Here is a 22957-nt window from a genome sequence, read left to right as displayed (position 1 = left end):
GCGTGAATGCGTTAATTTCGAAAAAAAATTTTGATATTAGACAACATGTGGGAGATTTTCTCAAATCCATTTACAATAACGTTTATAAGGCTTTGAGTTAAAGGTTTTGTTCAAGGTTTTTCAAATAAGAGTTATAACGTTTGTTTACTCATTAATTTTAATTTACAAGCTTTTTAACATTGGATTGACACGGATGTGGAGCAAGATTGGTCCGAAAGAGGAAAAGAAAAACATTTTTTTTGGTTGTATAACCATAATATAGCAATAGGTGGACACTGTCTTGATATGAAACGGGAACACTTATGTAAAAACAAAACCTTTAAAGAGTTTCTACTGTATCTATAACTGTCTATTCTTCCTCCACATGTTTTAGGTTTTCGGACATTTGCTTTATTCAATCTTGATCGACGACAAAGAAGAGCATAGATATATAAATAGCGAACCACAAAGTTATCAAAACATGAAAATGTATCTGTCAGATAATTGGCATAATGCACCCGGTGTTGAAATCAGGAATGTCGTCTTCAAAAGTTTTGGTGGTTCAGGTAAGAAATATTAATGTCCCGGGGGGGGGGTACTAGGTTTGAGAGGTGACGGGTATGTCCGAGCCGAAAATCGAAAATCAACCCTTTGAGAGACAAAATTTTGCGTGATTTTGGGACCCTTTGAGAGACTTTTTCCTAAATTTTGGTCCATTATTTCCAAATTTTGGTTTGATTTTCATCAAATTTTGGTCAAAATTCTTGGAAATCGTGACCCTTTGAGAGAGAAATTTTTGATTTTTGTGATTTTGAGACCCTTTCAAAGACTAACTTTTGAATTTGTACCCCTTTGAGAGACTTTTGAGGAATGAGAAAAGGTACCCTTATGGCTCGCACATACCCGGCACCCATTTTGCCTAAGTACCCCCCCCCCCGGGGTTAATGTAAATGTATATCGTCAACTGCTCTAACTTGGGACTATCTGACAAAACATGGGACTGCAATTCGGCCACCATTTTACCGAACCTTCAAAGTCATTTGATTTGAGTTAATGAACGGCGTATTAAAAAATAGACGATTTCTCTTTCGCACCGAGTAGGCTTTTAAATCGAAATATGCAAAAAATCTGTACACGCGCGACTGTCTGGAACGAAGAAGACCGAATTAGTGGCAAAACGATGCGAGCATATGACGTCACTCGCGTCAGCAAGTTACACACTCGTTATTTGTTATCCCATCGGCGATAGGCGGTTAGGCGGCGGGCGTTATCAGTGAAGTTATCGTGACATATTATGACAGAAAGTATGATTGATAAATTTGGTGGAGTTATCAAAACAAATTTGTTGTCGGAGAGATTTAACAGTGAGTGAAAATACAGGCCAGATATCAACAGTCCCATGTTTTGACCAATCGTCCCAAGTTAGAGCAGTTGACGGTATATTCTTTAAAGTCGAAAAATGTGAACAAATCTGTACTAGCTTTTAAGCTAATAGAGTTCAACGAATAGAGAAAGAAGAGGGGTTTTTTACTTTCGCTGGTCTAAATATTTTACTCACTGGCCCAAGGACATACAGTGTGTCCTAAAAAAGCAGACAAAGTTTTATATAAAATAGAAAAAAAGAAAACTGTTTAGTTTTGCTCTGGTATCTTGTTTGTTTATCATCGAGCACTATCCACTTTGATTTCATGGCAATGCTTTAATTTAAACCTTGTGCTTGTAGAGAGACTCGAATTATAGAAAATATTTTAAAAAGTGTTCCAATTGACGAGGAAACAAGTTTGAATTATAAGAAGAGTTCGAGTATGTGACAGTTGACTGTAGTAATTATTTATTTTGTTTCGATTTTTAGCTGGCACTTATCCCTGTCCAGAGATGTGTAAAGCTATCCCTCAAGAAGAAGATATCAACGGAACTACTGGTAAGAACTTTTAAATTTGGAGCTCTTATTTTTTGCAAATGTAGTCTGCTAGACGAAAACCGCGTCTTAGGGTTTGGGGTCTCCGATAGCAGGGGGGGGCTTTTTGTGTTTGGAATTTGGTTTGTGAGAAGGTACTGGCTAATTCCAATTGTTTTTTTTTTGCGCGTGACCGCATGATCAAGATTTGGCTAATTTACGCGAGGATTATATTTCGCGAGTTTTCCGAAAATTCGTGAAATTTTCACCGTAAATTTGTCATTCTAAGTTCAGTCAAAGTCAAGCATTTTCAAAATATCAATTTTCCTCGGTTTCGAAGATTTTGGTCAAAAGCTAGTCTCATATAGTAGGCCAAGGGTGAGATCAAATTCGGAATCAGCATTAAAAACTGTTTAAAAAAAGATATCACATTACTAGAAAAGCTAAGTTAAGTTATAAAAGGTGGTTAAATGTAAAATTTAGGACATTTTTGACCCCCCCTTCCCTATTCAAATGGTGCAAATAAGACTCACTGTCATTCGAATTTCTCGTGAGTGAAGAAGAAAGGTGGTTTTTGGCTCCGTGGAGCTCGGAGCCGCGGAGGCACAAAAGGACCGTGAACTCAAAGGCCATCTTTCTTCTTACCCAAGTCCGTAATGACGAAAAAATACTTCCTGTTTCAACTTTCCATTGTAGTATTAAATAATAATTCGAAGAAAATTTTTGGCTCCTGGAAGATCGAATTAGAGACAGTTAACTGTAATCTCCTTTTTTTCACTTTTCATTGCAGTCAAAACGCTCACTTACTCCTACGAGACATGCAAAGATCGAGAATATCAACTATCAGTCCAACCAACCAGATTGTTCACGCGTTATGGCTGTCTTCACATCTCATACAAAATGGCTGCAAAATCTATCCAGGGAACATCGCATTGTGACTTCTTCGTTCAAGCCAATTGACATAATATTAAACATATTAAACTCAGGGGTGATGGAGAGGTTGGCAAATGGTACGAAGAGAAATTCTCTATCCATAACTATTGGAGAAGATTTGGACGTCCAATTGTAAGAATTTAGATTGGATTAAATTCTAAAAATTTCACTTGTTCCTTCTTTTAATGCCATTGACTCTTAAGCGGGTCATTGTAGGAATTTCATAATCAAATTTAATTAGAGTAAAAAAAGGCTATTCCCATGAGTGTAGCTCCCAACATGAGTGCATTATACTTAGTTAAACAAGGATGACAAAATTTTCGAAATCTAGCAAAAAAGTAAATTTTTTAGAATTCAAGAAATTTTATTGAAAATATTTAATTAGGAATTGTTTACGTCATTAAAATTACCGTAAAATAGAATCAAGTCCAACCAACATCAGGTTACTTTAATCGTAGAAATTTTAGCGAGACTAATTTTAGCGTATATTAGCGAGACAGGAAAATCTTGATTATTTTTGGATTTATTTTAGCGAATCACGATTTTAAACAATTTCGCGTGGATAAATTTTAGCGAATACTCGTATTACATTATTGATTTATTTAGTTTTCTAGCATTTCTTTGCACTGAAAACCTTCCTATTGGTAAAAATGTATCAAGGCAATATAATCAGAAATTTCGCGTGGATAAATTTTAGCGATCTGTCGGCGTGTTTTTGCGAGATTTATTTTAGCGAAAATAGGGAAAACTCGCTAAAACGCTAAAATTAGTCTCGCTAAAATTTCTACGATTAAAGTATTTAGTCTTTTTATTCAAGTTTAGTAAAATTGTACGAAAAGTGAGGAAGATTGCCTTAAGTCCTTCCCCAGCTGGCACACAACGTTTTTTCAACGTTCATCTAACGATATATGGTCGTTGTGAACATTAGAATAACGTTGAAACATCGTTGTGTGGCAGCTGGGTCTAAACCTTTCAGTGCTGTATAATTATTCTTTATTTTTTTTTATATTGTGTTTTTTTTTTATCCGACAGATTGGAATTCGTGGTGCGTACACACGAAACCATTGCGTTGCCATGACATTCGGTGAAATCCGATTGGATGAAGGAGTTTGCCCTGGAGAACAATAATTATGTATGATGTAAACAAAACTGGTTTATAAAAGTGTCTTTTTGGATGATGTTTCTAGCTTTTGACTTGGTATGGCCGTAAAAAGCTTAACAAAATATTATGACAAATCGTCATAATTTCTGCTAATTTGATAAATTATTATTAATAACATAAAATTATGTCCAAAAGTCATCAGTTTTAAAAACTTTAAAAGAACATAAGGCTTTGATGGCCAAAATACTAAGAACAAGCTGAGAGCATTTTAAGGCGATTTCTTAGGAAAATGGATAACAATACTAAGAAAATAAACATCAGACACTTTTATAAATCTCATCATACAATGTGGATAATTGGAACTGAATGGATTATAGGATTCCTAGCAGGTACAAAACGTTGAAACGACGTTCATGTAACGTCCACAACGTGCATGTAACGTCAGATGAACGTTATAACAACGTTGTGTACCAGCTGGGTTATTGATTACCGCTTCAACCATTTTTTTGTAATATTTATTGTGCACTTCTCAAAAGGGTTTAGGCTGCAAATCCGTGCTATAATTTCTTCTTTTGTATATTGTTGGCGAATTGATAAACATGGCCATGTGTTTGAATTTCTCAACTCAAAATGTACATTTTAAACACAGCCAATCAAATTTTGTTATTCTTTCACTGGCCACACATTCTTAAAAAACGCAAGTGCCTAAATTTGTAACTAAGTAAATGAGGACTTAACTCATTATAAACGGCCTAGAATCATAGTTCCCATATTTTCTTGCAATTATCTATTTTCTATAAATTTTTATTTGTCTTTTATTTATTTTGTACACCTTGATAATTTTATAATAATAAATACCACTCAAGCAAATCAAACAATTCATTCTTGTTTTTCATTTTCTTCACTCTTTTATCAAAAATACAGACCTAAACTGCATACTGTAGAAAAAATTCTTTCAAAAACTTAGTCGGCATCAAAAAGTGATAAATTCAAATTCTGGTCGAAAAAAAGTGACGAAGGATATTTATCCACAACAGCCCAGTTTTGACGTTATACCAATAAAAACCAAAATTCACAAAGGGCTTTTCCAGAAAAATTCCGTTCATTGGGGGTGGAGGATATTATTTTTTCAATGAATTACCCCTGAACATTTTCATTTTTCACCCCATGGACAGTTATGTTGACTTATACCAATGGACAATCATTAATTTATCCCCCTGGACATCGCAGATTTACCCCCTCTCCCTGGACAATGCAATTTTTAGGACTTTTTTTGGGACCCCCGGACAATTCATCCTCTCCACATCCCATGTACGGACATTTTCTGGAAGAGCCCAAAGTTGATACAACATGCTAGACAACTAATTCAGACACATTAGAAAATAAGCAAAAAGTAATAGTAGTCTGTAAAACTGATGTTACCCCGTTATTTTCATATTATCTTATTGCTCCATTACTCCTAGGTTCCAAATAAACGGGCCCCCTCGCTTGTTAATTTTTCGAAAATTTTCTAACCCCCCCGGACCTTATTAGGAACCCCCCGTTTATTAATCTCTAAGAATATTTTCAGCTTTCAAAGAGAAGGACCCTTTTATTTTGCTCTAAATAGCTTGATTTTAGCCTATTTTTACCTTATTTTTGGGTTTCAGAAGTACAATTTCCAACCCCCCCCCGACAATTAGGTCCCCCCGTTTATTAAAATCTAGAAAATTTTCCAACACCCCCGTTTATTCCAACCCCCCCGTTTATTTGGATACATGGATTATATAAGACTCCAATCGATAAAGTATGTCTTCCCGAGCTCAGCGACTGGAATGAGGGAATTTCGTTCTAGAGTTAATTAAACATGGGACACGTGGGGGGGGTCTGGGACCGAATAATGACATTCAATTTAATTCCTTACAGACTGCATATATTTCCATAAATAAACAAATAGTAATAAATTAGAAAATCCACCACCCTTTAAATAGCGACAAACACCGATTTTGTCTAACAACTGCTAAAACTTCCTTATAATTGTCTCTTTCAAATTATTGGTCAAATCTATCTATTTTGCTTTTAAGAACATTTTGACAGACTCTGTTGGTGTTAAAAAATACCTCAATGATATCCCCGAACCTTTTTTAAACAATGCAGTCGATTCAACATCATTCACATCCATATATAACATTAAATGGACCTTTAATCCACGTTGCCTTGCGAGCGATACCAAACACAAATTCTCGATATGTACGAGTCAAGATCACAACATTTTTGCATCTCAGAAACATCCGAAATAAACCGGAATTCATCAAAGTACAATCTGTTTTTTCCGGATATTTCTGTTAGTAAAGATGACGTAATCTCAACTAATGTATATCCATGAATACATCTTTTCAACCGTAGTCGCGCGGTCAGGTTGCTGTAACTTAATTATCTGACTATCCCCCTAAACTCGATCCAATCCTTTTTTGACACAGTTTTCTATTGTCTATAGGTGCGAAAAAAGGACTGGGACAGTTTTAATGGGATAAAACGGACAAAAAATACCCGCGCGGCAATTGGCGGCTACGGTCGAAAAGGTGTATAAGTCATTCTTTTTAACAGTTGTATAAAGCATTGATTTTCTGTATATCTCCAACAGAAAGACCATTTCTTTGACCCATGTTGTCTTGCTTCGATGCGTCGGTTGCTTGAATGGTGATACCTCCATTTGAAGACCACGCCTCTCCTTTGTAAGCCATAATACCTAAACAAAAGAATAAAAAGGTGTTCCTTGTTGACATACAGCTCTGTCTCAACTTGGTACTCTAAGCAAGTTAATTTTTGCGAAATTAAATTTTGCGATTTTGCGAAATTCGCATGAAATTGTTGACTCTCAAAATTTTCAAAATTAAATTCATAAAACAAAGCTTAAAACATTCATTATTCACAACAAAAGTTGGCGCTTTCAGGGAAAACCATTTTCAAATGATATTTGTTTGGATGATTCACGAAATTAAATCATCACGAAATATTAAAAAGAAAATGCTACACGATAATAAATCCAGAATATTTCGTGAATTTTTTTTTTTGCTCGCGAAATTAATCTTGACTTGAGGCCAGTCTACACTTTCGTGCGAAATGGGCGACAATTTTTTTCTTAACCTTTTTTGCCTGAAGAAAAGATTACGTCATAAAAAAGTTTCGCGCGAACAAAAAAAAAGTTGAAGGTAGTTCTACTTTTTTCATCCGTTACGTCAATTTCGACCAATGGAATTGCTTCATTTTTCAACGGACCAATGACATTACAAAAACGTCAAAAAGTTTTCGCTCATGTAGCGCGAAATTGGAGACCGGCCTTTACCCCTGTCTCGCTTCTCAGTATTTAAAACCAAAATATTGCTTAATCCTATTTTTACAGGCCCGCCTAAGCAATTCTCATAATTGAAGTAAGAGCTGCCGGGCCATTAAATCTATCAAAAAGCCTTAAATGGACTCCAGGCTACTCAAGAAGGCGATTATCACTTACTATCATAGTCGAAAGATCCAGTGTTTGCCATAGGGACGATGTCAAAGTTACTCTGTCTGCCTGAAAAAAATAAGCATGAAATAATAATATTAGTTGTATCCTGATTGGTAACACTCTCAAGGGACAAAAGTCAAAAAATGGTACAGCGGAATTTTAATATTTTCCCCCGCATTTTCGGCCGTAAAAACCTTTTTCTCAAAAATCGGACTTGGCCACATTTTTGGTATTGCTAATACTAATTATCTTTGTGCAAATAATCAGAAAAACAAATGAAATCTCAAGAAATGGTAAAAAACCGTTTTTTCCGGCACATTTTCGGTCGGAAAGAAATTTCCTCGTAAATCTAACTCCATCACATTTTAGGTATTGCCATTTGCACCAGTGGGCAAAATTTGGGGATGAGCTGGAGTTTTTACAAGATACTTGATTAATTGGTCATTTGAAGTGATAGAGATGACGTGTTCTTTAGAAAAAGTAACAAAATTGTTTTATTACTGGTTAACGACCAACCAAATCAAATAAGAGCTTGTAAAAACTCCAGCTTGTCCAAAAATTTGGGGGCGTTTTGGGGACTATATACTGTGAGGTAAAAAGATGCAAATAGCCTCAGTACATACCAGGTTGAATATTAGCATTGTTGATAGTGACGTAGTTATCACGATCTGAACGTTGATGAGTATGCACGAAACCAAGAGTATGTAAAATTTCATGAATGGTTGAACCTGAAAAGCAAAAAGAACAATTTAACCCTTAGACCACGAGGGACGAGCATTGAGTTTAAAGCCCGAAGGGCTAGAGGAGAATCTTTAATCTTTCTTAGGCAAGAAAAAGTGAAGCCTTAAAATATACGCCGTATTTTTTATGACGGATTGAATCTAGCAATTCCTTTTTTTTCGAGTGATATCTTTTTCGAAATTGAGAGGTCAATTTTAGTTTCAATCTGTCAATTTCGAAAAAGATATCACTCGAAAACAAAGGAATTGCTAGATTCGATACTTTACTTCATTTTTCTTCTTCATTGTCTTAAATGTAATTCTCCTCAATTATATCTTTCCAACGTTGTATAATCTTTTAGCATATCATGAATAGGTGCTGAGAAATGTCAAAAAACTGAAGGGTCCACATCCATTGACCTCCAAGCCCGAACAAAGGGCTAGACGAGACTTAGACCACTTATTTCCCATCCAGAACGCCCGCGCGGGGTTTTTATACAAATCGCACAAATCGCTAGATTTCAAAAAATGCAGTCCTTAAAAAACAAAGGAACTAGATACAATCCGTCGTCATGATTACGGGGCGTTTAGGCGCCTTCTGGATGCGATAAGTGGCTTGACTTTTTCTTGCCTAGGAAAGGTTAGAGATACTACTGTAGCCCTTCGGGCTTTAAACTCAATGGTTCAGCCCCTTTCACAATGTCACTATTTTTACCACAAAAACGCCCATAAATTTTGATCTAAAAAAGTTCAGCTCTAGTTTAGACGGCCGACTTTCTGCCCTGCCTATTCTAATTGTTAGAGTAGGCAGAAAGAGGGCACAAAGCTGGTTGTTAAAATCTTTGCTTGGAAAGGTTTGAAAGAAGACATTGCATTGACGTCAAAAGAGGGCTATGCATCACTTTAGACAGCCCACTTTATGCCCTCTTTAATTCACAATTAGAATAGGCAGGGCAAAAAGTGGGCCGTCTAAACTAGAGCTCAGACTTTGATGTAATACATTTTTTTGCTCAGTTTGAATAGCTCGAGTCACGTAGTCTTTTTTGATTTTGAAGACCCCCTGAAGACCCGAACCAAAGGAGTCTGGAGGCCAGCGCCAAAATACTTATTGTGACATCCGTGTGAGCGACAAAAGAAACGCCAGTACAACAACAGGATCACGAACGTCGAACAAGAACCTTCCCGCCATTAATTTTCTCCTTAACAGGTGTGATGGAAAAGGAATGCTCGACTTTTCATAAGCATATTGCTGACAAAATTGCCAGAAACACCTATCAGAGATACAGTGAATTCATCAGTGTGGTGAAATATAAATGTTCTTTTCTCATCCTCAGATCTGTCTTCATGTGTGTGTCAGAGGAAGCAGGTCCCAAACGAATCTACCCTGAGAGGACTTTGTTCTTGTATATACAAATGTAAGATTTTAAATTATTTTTTCAGTGTTTAGATTTATTAATAGGGGATTTTGTTTTTCATTTCCTTTAGGAAGAAATTACATCAAAACATTCACATTTTACGTTTTTAGATCCAGTCAACTACTAGTAACGCTCTTGGAAATACATTCTTTTATTAAAAATAAACAATTTTGTCTAAAAACGTAAAGTGTCGCAAATTACGCCAAAACTCCAAATCAGCACCCTCAAATTGACTAAAATCAATGGTCAAAGCTTGTTCCCTGGTATTTTGAAAAAAAAGTGAAACGTTTTGAGGGGGCTGGCCAAGGCTAGTGTTGATAATAGGAAAAATAAAAAAGAGGCCTAACAAAGAAATCATGAAATACCTTTCCGACATTTTGATAGGAAAAAAAGGATAATTATATTTTAAAGGACATCATTTTACGTATCTTATGCTTACTAAGCAGTTTAAAAAAAAAGGAAGAGCAACTTTCGGCGCCGCACGATCAGAAATTTCGGAAAATTCTTTTAATTATTCTGCTTATTCAGTATTAGAAGAGTAATTCCTTTCTATATAACCCTTGAACTGCCGTTCGTATTTTTTAAGGTTCGACCTATTTGCCACGGAAAAAAAAAGGTTCGACCTATTTGCGAATGTCGGCATATGCCGACATGGGTAAACAGTAGCGATTTTCACTTCATTTTCTGAATAATATATGAAGAAGTATTAGCCAACTATAATTTTGAGTTGAACATTGTAGAATAGTTATTTTTCATCATAGAAAAGTTTGTAACTATTCATTTTTTTCATTTCAAACCACCTAATACTAAAGTCTTGTAAAAAATGATAAATTTACGGCAAATAGGTCGAAATTTCGCATGTCGGCAAATCCCGACAATGGCAAGAAGGAAATCAAAAATGCTCATGTCGGCATATGCCGACATCGGCACGGAAAGGGATAAAAGGAAGGTTTCAAGGATCGCAGTCGCTACTTCCAATGTTCCATTCAGTTCATAGATAGTCGAGTACGTTGGCGGTGGACAACATGAAAACAATCAAAAGACTGACTAAAAGTCCTAAATTACTAGAGTATCCACGTGATATATCGACTCTGTCTGTCTGTCTGTCTGTCTGTCTAAAAAAGAAAATCATTTAAAAAGAATTACACGTTACCTTCACAGTTGACGCAAGGGGATGGCGATTATTTGACCAGTCCAGTCGTAACCAGGTCCCGTTTGTTTGCCTCCGAAAATCTGAACATAAGGATAGAGATTTTCTTGTAAATTGTCTCTTCACAATAAACCTTTTTGACCATAGCCGCCAATTACCGCGCGGGCATTTTGTTGTTCGCATTGACCACCCTAAAACCGTCCCAGTCTTTTTTTCGCACTTAAATAAAATAGAAAAAAGTGTAAAAAAAGGGTTGGATCGAGTTTAGGGTAGACTAGTCTAAGTTTAGGGTGGTAAACTAAATAATAAAGTGGCACACGCCTGACCACGCGACTACGGTTGAAAAGGTGTATTAGAGTGCTCAATAATACTACTTCAAAGGGAATAACTTCATTAATAAAGAAACATTAGTTTTCTATCATCAATTTTCAAGATGAAAACTCTTTAACAAAAATCTCGTACAAATTCTCATAACGTATATATTCATTTTCTAAAAATCAAACTGAAGATTGGGCTCTTCCAGTAAAAGATTTAATACGGGGGTGGACGGGTGGAGGATATAACATTTTTTTGTAAATTTACCCCTTAGACATCGTGAATCCTGATCCCCCTCCGGACAACGGAAATCTCATCCCTTGGACATTCAAAATCGCCTCTAATCAGAGTAAGTTCGTTTCTAAAACAAGGCAAATTTTGCAGATTTTCCGCTACCCCCCCCCAGCTGACACACAACGTTGTTTCAACGTTTATCTAACGTTCACAACGTCCATATAACGTTAGATGAACGTTGAAAACAACGTTGTGTGCCAGCTACCCCCGGACAAATATCCAATACATCCTCCACCCGAAATGTTCAAAATTTTTCTGGAAGAACCCATTGCATCATGCACGAAACCAGCTGTATTGTAATAGAAAATAATGTTTCTTATTTTATGAAGAGACTACAAGTAGAGCTATAAGTAATCTTATTGAACAATGTTACGATTTCAAGATTTTGTTTCATATTTTGACAAGTGCAGTGTCACGATGCACTTTTATAAATAAGAAAGAACTTAACTATATAAGAACATATAAGGCTTCGATGGCCAAAATATTAAGAACAAGTTAAGAATTTCTTTTCGACTTTATGGGCTTCAAAACACCCAGTTTCTTAGGAAATTGCACAAAAATATTTGCAAAAAGTGGTGAAAATACCCTCAAAAAGTTAAAAAATAATTAATGTGTTTTATTTTGACTTGGCTACATCGCATGGCTTTTTTTGTTTCACTGAATAATTTTGGATGTTCTTATCCATGATACGCAACATTGCAATGTCTTCTGACATTACATAACGAACCCACTAGCTGATTGGTTGTAAGTGACGTAAAATCAATCAATACGTTACTTGCAACCAATCAGCTGTTGGGCCCGTTGAAGACATTGCAATGGTGCATATCTTGAATAAAAAAAACGAATGTGTATGACACATGATAAGACAAAAAAAAATCGGATCTCAAAAAACTCTACTTTTCTACGATCTATACTCTTTACCAGAGTGCATCTCACGTTTATCGCTTCGTAGTACACTCTGTGCGCAATGTCTGTTTGATAAAAAAATTCCCGTACGGAGACCTCTGCGATGAAGTATGATTTATAAATAGCAACACTTCTCTCATTTTCTCCCTTCTCCCACCAACACTCCATCGCAGCGGTCGGTGTGAAAAATCTCAAATGCGAAAAGACAATGACAACAGACCCTCTACGTCAATGAATTTTGAAATTAGCCGTAGATACTGGGTCTGTGTACAGACAATACTATCTACGGCATTGCAAAAGTGTCAACTTAACTTACCCTGCTCCAGTGGAAAAGCGAATGAAATTCTTTGGTGAATTCATCTCGTTATACTCTTGAAAACTGACACATGTATTTTGTTCGATTTCAGCGATCGCAGCTCGGATGTATGGTTCAATTGTCGACGGGACTAAAAATCAAACATTAATATTAATTTAAAATGTATATTTCTTCAAAAATCAAAACAACATTACAGCTTGTTTCACGCCTTATAGACGATCATCAGATGTGTGATGAATAAAAAATTTTGAACAAATTTCTGCTCTAAAAACATATAAAAGGATGATTAATTGACAGGTTGTAAAAGTGATAAATAGTAATAAAAATGAGTTAATTGGTTAAAAAGTATGTATATAAATTGTGTCTAGGGAAATTGGTTTAAATAAAATGTTGATTTTGATAATAAAATACAATAAATGAACGTGAAAGTTATCACCCATCTGGAGGGACTGTTTTGTAATTTTCCAATAAGAATTTGTTAACGTGTCGGCATTTTGAAATTAATTCGGATTTTGTGTTAACGAGTTCACGCTTGGAGGTGATTATATTCACTTTTTCAGTTAAGCATAAATTGCAGTTTTTTGAGCCATTTCTGTAGGACGATGCGTGGTCGATTATTTCCCAGGAGAGAATTGGTTCCACTCCATTTCTTTTCAGATCCCAGTAGTGGTTCGATAATTGGGTGTGATTGGTAGATTCTTCGTGGTTTAAGGTAAACTTGTGGGTGTTCCATCTGGTTTTGAAGGTGTTGCCCGTCAAGCCGATGTAGTACTTTCCAGCGTCGTCATTAGAAGATTTGATATGGCATTGATATATAACATCCGACTGTTGGCATTTTCCATTTAACGGGCAGATGGTTTTGTTGCGGCAGTTGCAGCCAGGGTTGTTATTAGGTTGTGATGGTTTTGATAAAACTTTTTTGTTGTGGGTGGAGATGATACTGGACATATTAGGTAAGCAACTATAGCTCACTTTAACACAGTTTCTATTTATAATCTTTCTGAATTTATGGTTTTTCGGGAAGTTATTGTCCAATATGGCAAGGAAGCGTTTTGCGACATTGGTTTTGACGTTTATACTCCACGGTGGGTTAAACCAGATGATTTTACGTGATCTAGATTTACGATTTTTTGTTGACGGTTTTTTGTGCGTTATTGTTTCATTGTACCCGCTTGATTTAAGGGCGTTATTGTATTGAGGGGCCGCCTTTTTGAAGATCGGTTCGCTTGACGAAATTTTGGAGATACGGTCGGAAATCATTGAAGGTATATATTTGATGATATTTGGAGGGTGATTTGACTCGGTGTTGATGTACATGATATCGTTGCTAGGTTTTGAGTAAGGTTTGAACGTTCCTTGGTTCAGATCGAAAGTAACATCTAGGAAATTTACAATTTTTAGGTTGGTTTCGATTGTTATTTTTAATTCGATGTCGGTGTCAAAAATTTCAACAAAATCTTTTTTGATTCTTTCTGATCGTGGGCCGGATCCGCGGAAGCAGCCAAGACCGTCATCGCGATATAATCCACACTTTTCACGACCATATTTTTCACCAAGTTTGTCAAGTATATATAGTCCGACTAGTTCGCAAACTTCCGCTCCATCAAAACTGCCCATTGTTACATCAAAATTCGGGTCTCCGGAGCTTTTCACCCATGGGTCTTCGTCTGTAAATAGAAGAGACTTTCGGGTATGGAAAATGATTTTCTCGTGTTCCTCTGGAATATCGACGAAACGTTTTGCAAAAGTAAGGGCTTTTGATAACAATTCCTTAGTTATGGATGGATAAAATTCAACGATATCAAACTGGACGAAAAACGAAGCCTTTTTGTATTTGATATTTTTGAACCATTCGATCGTGTCTTCTGATTTATGCCATTGCTTGACTTGGGTTGCTTCGCGTACCGTTTTGTTGATGTTTTCAAGAAGTTTTTTGCTAATTTTTCCGATTTCGGACTTCGCTGGGTTGATCAGCCTGCATTTGGTGTTATTTTCGAAGTTCGGTTTATGGTCTTTAATCGTGATGAATGCGCTTTGTTTTGCAAGACATTCAACTCTGTCTCCTAATTTAAGTTTTGTTGCTATCTCTTTTGCCTCAGTATTAATTGTTTTGTAGGTCGAGTTTACGTCTTTCATGTAGGTTTTGGTAATATTCTCGTTGTAAAGTTTGTCATATTTACTTTTACTAAGTTCATAAAAATTGCGTGTTTTGTCAGCAGGGACGAATGCGTTCTTTGAGGCGTTGATGGTTTGGATATCCTCTCGAAGTCTGTTTTGGAAGTCGTTACGTATTGGTTTGAATGATATGTTTTGGATTAGGTTAAGTAAGTCGTTTTCAAAGTTTTTTAGTTCTGGGTGACTTGGAGGGCACTTCATCGTTTTGAATCCATATTTTTCGGTTTGCTCGTTGTCCTCTGATTCAAAAAACATAACTTTCCAACGAACTCTCTTTATAAACTTTTCAACTTTGTCTGTCAAATGTTTCAAATATGTCTTTTTGGATGGTAATGGAATATTTTTCGTAGAATAGTTCAAAGTAAATTTATCCATGTTTCAATTCGTCAAAGAAATTAATCAACAACAAATAGGAGCGAATATCAATAACATCAATAATCACGCCTTATAGACGATCATCAGATGTGTGATGAATAAAAAATTTTGAACAAATTTCTGCTCTAAAAAAACATTAATACAACATTAATATTAATAAATATTTCAACAATAATAAAGAACAATTCGATCTAAGTATCGCTCACACTCAGCCTGGTGTTTCCAATTTGATTTTTTAGCGTAGCTTTTCTCCAAATTTGGGGAGTTTCTAAACATCGACCAGAAATGGCGACCACGACCAGCGACCACGACCGGCGACTAGATAAATTTGGGTTATCGAGTTTATCTGCTCTCTCCACCGTAGAGAACATCCAAATCGAGTCCTGGTGTGGCTTTCAAATGAACCACTGAGCACGTGGCTGAGAAAATTACTCTAGCTTAGAATACTAAAAGTGACCTTTGACGTTACCAGTCATTTTCTAGACAAAGTGACACTTTTTGACAAAAATATTGACAGGGCAATTAAGTGTGATGCCTGTAAACTTTATTACACCAAATATTTTAATTATGCTGAATGAGATGCTCTTAGTATAAATAGATAGAAATTGTCAGTAGGCAAAAGCTGGGAAGGGCAGTTTTAGAGATATCAATCTCATCAATTATTCTATTGTCCTTACATTGTCAAAATGACTTATTTTGACAAAATAATGATCTGATGATCAAATATAAAGCTTCTTAAATGAATTTCAGCAAAAAATTTGCCATTGATTAATTTGATGCCGAAAATACAAGAGGATAGAAATTGACACCCCATTCAAGCTCCAAGAGTGTTGAAATGGCTGTTCTACACGTTTTGCACGTGGCTTTATAATTACTGTGAATGAGACAGGGGTGAGCTTTACTCTTCAATTCGATAAATAATTGATCATAGGAGAAAGACTCTAAGGTGGAGAAAGAGGAAAAACTCGATAACCCAAATTTATCTGGTCGCCGGTCGTGGTCGCTGGTCGTGGTCGCCATTTCTGGTCGATGTTTAGAAACTCCCCCAAATTTGATAACAAGTTAACGACAAATTTCATTCATTCACACCGCAGGCAATGAAGTTTTTCTTTTGAAGACTGCGAAAGGCATCCAAATCTTCTCTTTCTTAGTAATTAAAAAAAAAACTTGATTTCGACTCGTTAAAGGTTTTATTTTTACATATAAGTGTTCCCGTTTCATATCAGACACAAATTTCATATCAGGAGAGTGTCTGCCTATTGTTAAATTATGCTGATATAATCAAAAAAACGTTCTCCTTTCCTTTTTCTGGCCAATCTTGCTCAACATTCATGTCAATCCAATGTGAAAAAGATTGTAAATTAAACTTGATGAGTAAGCAAACTCTTTAAAAACAAAACCTTTAATATCAAATAACTCACTGGTACTATCAATGAAATAAGGAACAGTTTGTTGCCACAGTGTGACAGATGGGTCCACACTTCTCTTCCATGCATATGATGGCTCGCTAGTGGTCGTAGTGTCGGCAGTGGTCGTGGCGTTGGCGACGTCAGGGGCGGCGGTGGTTGTCGTGGTCGTTGGAGCTTAAAAATCAGAAAACTATTATTGAAGAAAGTACGTTTTTTAAACTTCCTGCATTGTAATGTAAAAAGTGAAAAAACGAATTTTCTTGGAGAAAATTTGGGCGAAAATTTGACTATTTTATACCTTAACATAAAAAAATGCATCGTAAGGGTAAATTTTTCGTATACATTGTATCAAATTTATGAATTTCGTTAAATCTTCTCTTGTATCAAATTTATGAATTTGGTTAAATTTTCTCTTGTATCTATCAAATTTATGAATTTGGATAAATTTTCTCTGCACAGCACTTTTTACACCTAACTTTTAAAGGGTAGTTTTCAGATCAAGTGCCCCCAGGAAACAAACCCATGCAAAGGGGTTCCCATAACCTGAACAAATTATATTTCCCTGTACACGTTTGAGCTATGGAGATTCTACTGTAATCTGCTGAATGGCATCAATTGTGAATGATTTCTTACCGGAAAGTCTTACTGGGCCGATTCGACCGTTCAAGTGTTCGTAGCCACCATATAATCGTTTCTCATTCTTTGCTTTCCCTAAAAATGATAAACTGACAAATTAAAAAAACATAAAAAAACTCTAAATACATTTTTGCTAGTTTACTTATGATCGAGAAACAATTGAATAAAGCCTTAGTAGTTACTACTTTGATGGGATTGATTTTCGCGTGGATTAAATCTCGCAGGTTTTGGTCTCATCCGCGAAAATCAATCCCATCAAAGTAGTAACTACTAAGGCTTTATTCAATAATAAGTCAAGAGGGATCTTTTTATTCATGATATGCACCATTGCAATGTCTTCCGTGGACCCAACGGCTGATTGGTTGAAAGTGACGTATTGAGTGATTTTACGTCACTTACATCCAATCAGCTATTGCAATGGTGCATATCATGAATATACTAGTAAGGCTTCAGCAGCGAAAATATATCATCGCGAAATATTTGAAGATTCATACTTTTTTCATCGGGTTCGTCTTCAAGCACGAGAGGCTCCTCTGTCAGGCGTGGTCTTACATAAAAGTCTTCCGGCTCCACAATTACTTCGGACTCTTTTGACACTTTTGGGGCGTCACCTTTTAGTTCTACAAAGTCGGGTTCATATTTAGGGCGTTCTGTTGGGCGGCCTCCTGGTTGCAGCTCAACGATTTCGTCGTTTGATTCTTCGCCTTGATCTCGTCCAGGGCGGTTTGCTGTAAGCTCAACCGTGTCTTGAAAGATTTCAAATTCATCATCCAATTGTGACGTCAAACTTCGGCACAATATTAAAGAAGTTGAATATAAACAACACAATAAACACAACACAAATGAGCTCTTCATTTCAAATCAATGAAAACTAAAATTTCGCAAATATCTTGATGCTGAACTGTATTAAAAAGTGAGACTTTCGGACGTCGCTCTCACATTTTTTATATGCTGACTCAAAGTCATATTGGATCAATGAACATCGATGTAAAACCAAATGCGATTGGTCCATATTCAGTAACACAGACAGCAGTAAATCAAAAATAGTTTGAAATTTAACCAATGAAAAAGATCCATGTTTAAATTCCATAGAAAAGTATTAGTGTAAATCAACCTCCCATAATGAAGGGGTCATTATCTCCGTGGGGAAAAAGTCATATTTAAACCAATTGAAAAAGTAATTTCAAAATAATGTTCATGTTAATATCTTGGATTGTGAACTCCGATCGAATGGATGGAAAATAATGTGAATATATTTTGGATTATAATAAATGCTGTTTAAAGTCAATCATTTTTCCTTGAGCAATGAAAAAAACCAACCTTTTAGGACATCCTTTTTTCGCCAATATAACAAACATTAGTAGAAATTCTCACAAATTGTCTAAAAAAGAATTTTTCTGCTCCTTTTTAAATTGTTATAATTGAAGTGCCAATAAAAACTAATTGGTAAAGTAAAATTAAATGAGAAGCTTCTCATGGAAAATAATAATAAAATCTTTCCCTTTAGGTAAATTTTTCACATAAAGGTTGACCTCCTGTATTGGCTCTTGTATCTTTAATGATTAGGGTGTGAAATGTGAATTCAATTCCAAGCTTGCACTTAAACGATACAACAAAATATTTAAAAAAATTCAATCAATCAAAAATATTAGCCTATTCTGGAAAAATACTATTTTCACCCCCTGCGTAGACGATCCTATCGTCTACACAAGATCACTAAAAAGGGAATAGTTTAGGAGAGGCGTGATAAATTCGGGTGGAGTAAGCAGTGGCGGAGATGTTTACAGTGTAGACGATACCAATTTGGCGCAAAAGCAAAAAAACTGAAAAAAGCCGTGGATTTGCCTTTGCGTATTATTGACGATTCGGTTCGGTCATTTTCAAAACATTCGAAAACGCACAACAGCATCAACTTTTACTTTTCTATGGCTGAAGGAATTTCTTGCATGAAATTCTTTTCTTTATGGGTTTATTTTGTAGCTCAAATTTAGAATGTTAGTTTGCAATTTATTTGCAACAAGTATTTAAATTTTAAGAGCCATGCTTCATATGTTTAACATACTTTGACTTCAGAAATAATCACCACAAAGACTAACAGGTTTGTTGTTAATATTTTTTACTTCCACATGGCTGGAACCCCCCCTCCTGGCCTGAGGGGGGCTAGAAGGTCGAGCAGCAATTGGTACCTAACTTTAGCCTGTTTCTAGGGGGGACTAACCATGTTAGGGGTCACCTAATTTTTTTTCAGATGGACCTGGGGGCTAGATAAAGTCTAGTAAACTTTCCGGAAATGGGAAACTTTCATCCTGGCATTTGAAATTCTCAAAAATTTCTGCTCGCTTCGCTCGCAACCAAATTTTTAAATCATGTTCATTCTGAGGTTTGTCATTCTGTTGTATTCATCAATCTGGCCATTCAAATGACCGTTAAGAAAAAAATAAAAACCTTCCTATTGGATAAAATGTATTACGTATTTTGCTGACATTTCTGGAAAATTGTCATTGGGTTAAGGGTCACCTAAAATATTTGGCAACCAGGGGTTACCTAAATCTTAGGGGTCACCTGAAATCTTAGGGGGCACCTAAAACCTGCTGCCAAGCCATGTTCCAACCTTCATTTTTCTTCTTTTTAACTACAGTAATTTAACTCAAAGACACCACACTTGCTGTACATTTAGTATCATTTTACACACTTCCCTTCTGATAAAAACAGCTTTTTACCTTCTTTTCAATACTCCCCATTTTTGTTTTGTTAGAAATTCTACAAGTTACTAATTTTTAACTTTCATACATATTTTTTATATTATAGATTATAGCCACAGGAAATCATTTTGAAGTTTTTAATTTTTGTTTGTCTGGAAGATGGTATCAATTTGAAGGTAGACTATGTGCTTCTGGCAGCTAGAGAAGAGTTTTATTCTGATACAAAAAATCATTACAGGATAGTTTGACAATTGAAGACAATTTGTTTACAATATTTTCCACCATATTCTTTATTTAAAGATAATTATATTCTGGCCTTAGGTGGAAGTTGTAGACGTTCGTGGTACAGCAAGATGCTGTTATTGCTACCATACAATGCTACTTGAAAGTCTCATCCAAATCCTAGCTGGAAAAAATGAGTATTTAAAAGAAGATGAAATATTTTATTTTCTCAGACATATCGTACTACATATTCTACAAATGGCCTTTTAATCGGCTGATTGGAGTAAAAACTGAGCTTTTTCAGGGTTTCGAGAAATTAAACCAAAAAATGACAGAACAAATTCTCACCCTAATTAAAATCCCTGAAGTAATCTCTAAATTAAAAATTTGTTTTTTCCCTGATTTCCTATATAAATTAAGAAAAATAAGGATAAAATTTTAGTTTTAGTTCTGTTTTGCTAACTTCTTTATGATAAACATTATACTGTCTGCTATTGCGAAACCATATTTTACATGTAGCATTAAAAAAATTACCATAAATCCTAGAGCACTATTCAGATTGACTTCAGATCTGGTGTGTAAACTCTCTGTACAGACTGGAAAAAATTTGCAAAGAAAAAATGCCCAAAAGATACCCCAATCAAAATCTTGTTTTTTCAGCAAAGGGCGACAACAGTTATGTTCTGGTTCAATTAATTGCCCATTGCCCCTACCTAACCTAAGAACATCCTCTGTTTACTTTTCGAGAAAAATCTCAAAAAAGCCTGTTATATATGTCCAGTGAAGTGGCAATCTGAACACCCAATAAATAAGAAGAATTAGAATTTGTAACACCAGTTCTAAAAGGTTCTATTCCTAGAAACTTGGGGAAATAGATTAGAAACAAACATGAAAAAATAGTACATGAAGGAAAGTATTTTCAATCAAAAATCAAAAAGTAGTTTGAGGTATAAAGTAGTTGAGAATAAGAGTGAGAATATGTGAAAATTACTTGCTCATGCTCATAAACCACATAAAAGCACAAGCTGAAAATTTCAAGGAATGGAAAGAATGGAAAACATATCTTGCCTGATTAAAATGGAATCTTGAGGGGAAAGTCAGTCAGGTTGTTGTTCATATCCAAAAAGATTTTTCCAAAAGCAAATCTTGAGGAATCTAATCCCTACTGACACACTAAAGACTTATATACTGTACACAAAAATTCATGCATAAAAAAGACTAATAAAAGTAGAAATTGTTCTCCACCATGAAAATAAATCTCAAAAAAACAATCTGAGTGAAATTTCATCAGCCATCTTTCTCAAACGTTTAGCTGTTTGCACTGTTTGCACTCAGTTCGAACAAAAAACGCAAACGGAAAATCTCAAAATCCCGCTGACCTCTCTCAGAGGTCAGTCAGGCAAAATCGTTTGAGTGAAGATGCGCCAAATTGGTATCGTCCGTTTCTTCGAAACTCTCCCGCCGATTTTTTTCCGTATACCGCCATAACGCCATACCGCCATTTTTCCCGCCTTTATTATCACTGTAACGGACGATAACATCGTCTACCCCCTGCGTTGAGGATGTCATATTCCGTTTAAGGGTTTGAGGGGGTGGGGGTGCATCATGGTTTCCTCGACAGGGCCCACGCCATGAAATTGGAAGTTGGGGGGGGGGGCACGAATATAGAGTCAAAGGAGGCGCAACCAAAAATTTCTACTTTGCAAAAAAGTGGGGGAGGGGGGCAATCCCTTACCGGTGGCGTGGGCCCTGCTTAACAACCTGAAAAGTCAACTGTTAAAGAAGTAGGGTAAGCCTTGTAAAATGTAGATACGAATCTAAGGGAGTGGTACCTATAAATCCGAAATAATTGGTGGGCAATCCCTTACCGGTGGCGTGGGCCCTGCTTAACAGCCTGAAAAGTCAACTGTTAAAGAAGTAGGGTAAGCCTTGTAAAATGTAGATACAAATCTAAGGGAGTGGTACCTATAAATCCAAAATAATTGGGGGGAAGGGGTGCGTTTGAACATAATGAACATGATGACTTTCTCAACATAAGAGGTACACGTTTTCTTTATAAGAACATCTAAAATTTTTAAGCCTTCGGTTGTTATTAACTTTTTGAGTTTTGGGCTAAAAGTGTTCTTAACATGTTCTGATTTTCACCATTTTGTGAGTATTTTGGTCCATTTCTCTAAGAAATCGGATGTTTTAGAGTTCGCAAAGCCTCAAGATTTTGGCCAGCGAAGCCTTATGTTCTTATATAGTTTGTCCTTATAAAAAAAACATGTATTTTTGGGGATTAGCCCATTTATTAGCAAATGTTACAAAATTCGAAGCAAGTTTAAAAACTTCGAAGTCGAAATTCATGATTCTTAATTCTTAGAGATATTAAGATAAAAGCATCGCTAATAGAATTAGACAAGGAAAAATCACGGAGATTCCGTAAGGATCGTGCCGTTTAAAATTCTCATTTCGATCGTTTGTATTGGTTTTAAAACTCAAGTTCAGTACGATGTTCATAAAGTACACCCTTCCATCAAACAATGGAATGTTTGTCATTGTGTTCAAGATGATTGTTAGTTAACATTGATCGGAAAAACGGAATAGAAAAACGGTATCTATCCATCTGTCGGGTTTTCCAAAAGTGAGATTCGGCTTTTTATGAGAGTTTCTTTTGAAAGCGGAAAATGAAGCATTCTTGATTTTAAACGACGACTGAAAGCCAGTTTGACAGGCTATAAGTCAACGAGAAAGGTATTCTCACCAGTTTTAGGAGCCATAGAGAGAGGATTATAATTACTCATTATAAAAGTTTTCCTTCTAGTTGGTCCATAAAATAAGGTCGTCCGTTACTCCTTGCTGTTAGAATATCGATACCGGTTTCCGTTACTAAGAATGTCTGTTCAAATTGTGCTGATCTTTTACCGTCCTGTCAAAAAGAAGTGA

The 22957-nt window shown here is 35.9% G+C and overlaps 4 protein-coding genes across 4 annotated transcripts in view; 1 reads left to right on the top strand and 3 right to left on the bottom strand.

The window, feature by feature from the left end:
* The first annotated feature begins 357 nt into the window (after window positions 1–357).
* LOC136803232 (uncharacterized) lies at window positions 358–4789 on the top strand. Its single transcript, XM_067059956.1, has 4 exons — window positions 358–545; window positions 1832–1900; window positions 2667–2941; window positions 3842–4789. The coding sequence occupies exons 1-4, from the start codon at window positions 492–494 to the stop codon at window positions 3885–3887; spliced, it is 444 nt and encodes a 147-aa protein (XP_066916057.1). The 5' UTR covers window positions 358–491; the 3' UTR covers window positions 3888–4789.
* A 1701-nt stretch (window positions 4790–6490) lies between these two features.
* Window positions 6491–8688, bottom strand: LOC136803265 (zinc metalloproteinase nas-1-like). The gene is made up of 4 exons (XM_067059994.1): window positions 8676–8688; window positions 8019–8123; window positions 7402–7461; window positions 6491–6639 (listed from the first exon to the last, which is right to left on the bottom strand). Exons 1-4 carry the CDS (start codon window positions 8686–8688, stop codon window positions 6491–6493), a joined length of 327 nt encoding a protein of 108 aa, XP_066916095.1.
* Window positions 8024–18195, bottom strand: LOC136803252 (uncharacterized). The gene is made up of 6 exons (XM_067059985.1): window positions 17600–18195; window positions 17103–17180; window positions 16482–16643; window positions 12511–12640; window positions 10683–10762; window positions 8024–8123 (listed from the first exon to the last, which is right to left on the bottom strand). The coding sequence occupies exons 1-5, from the start codon at window positions 17958–17960 to the stop codon at window positions 10711–10713; spliced, it is 783 nt and encodes a 260-aa protein (XP_066916086.1). The 5' UTR covers window positions 17961–18195; the 3' UTR covers window positions 8024–8123; window positions 10683–10710.
* Window positions 18196–18705: 510 nt separating this feature from the next.
* LOC136803264 (methionine aminopeptidase 1-like) overlaps window positions 18706–22957 on the bottom strand; it is a 36486-nt gene continuing 32234 nt past the window's right edge. Inside the window, exon 11 of the mRNA XM_067059993.1 lies at window positions 18706–22940. Within this exon, the coding sequence (XP_066916094.1) occupies window positions 22815–22940 (126 nt within the window). The 3' untranslated portion in view covers window positions 18706–22814. The remainder of the gene's footprint in view (window positions 22941–22957) is intronic.

Source organism: Clytia hemisphaerica, unplaced genomic scaffold, assembly GCF_902728285.1.
Source record: "Clytia hemisphaerica strain Z4C2 unplaced genomic scaffold, Clytia hemisphaerica genome assembly, whole genome shotgun sequence".
NCBI lineage: Eukaryota > Metazoa > Cnidaria > Hydrozoa > Leptothecata > Clytiidae > Clytia > Clytia hemisphaerica.
The sequence above is the reverse complement of the archived record's forward strand: the minus strand, read 5'-3'. Positions and strand labels throughout refer to the sequence as shown.

Bases quoted from the DNA above. Each gene is read 5' to 3' on its own strand.
- LOC136803265 (XM_067059994.1), bottom strand. The intron at 7,462-8,018 runs GTATGTACTGAG...TATTTTTTTCAG, and splicing joins CAATGCTAATATTCAACCTG to GCAGACAGAGTAACTTTGAC. The intron at 6,640-7,401 runs GTAAGTGATAAT...TCTTTTGTTTAG, and splicing joins TGGATCTTTCGACTATGATA to GTATTATGGCTTACAAAGGA.
- LOC136803252 (XM_067059985.1), bottom strand. From the start codon at position 17,960: ATGAAGAGCTCATTTGTGTTGTGTTTATTGTGTTGTTTATATTCAACT. The intron at 17,181-17,599 runs GTATGAATCTTC...TATCATTTTTAG, and splicing joins AGACGAACCCGATGAAAAAA to GGAAAGCAAAGAATGAGAAA. The intron at 12,641-16,481 runs GTGAGTTATTTG...TTTGATTTTTAG, and splicing joins TTATTTCATTGATAGTACCA to TCCCGTCGACAATTGAACCA.
- LOC136803232 (XM_067059956.1), top strand. From the start codon at position 492: ATGCACCCGGTGTTGAAATCAGGAATGTCGTCTTCAAAAGTTTTGGTG. The intron at 546-1,831 runs GTAAGAAATATT...TTCGATTTTTAG, and splicing joins CAAAAGTTTTGGTGGTTCAG to CTGGCACTTATCCCTGTCCA. The intron at 1,901-2,666 runs GTAAGAACTTTT...TTTTCATTGCAG, and splicing joins AGATATCAACGGAACTACTG to TCAAAACGCTCACTTACTCC.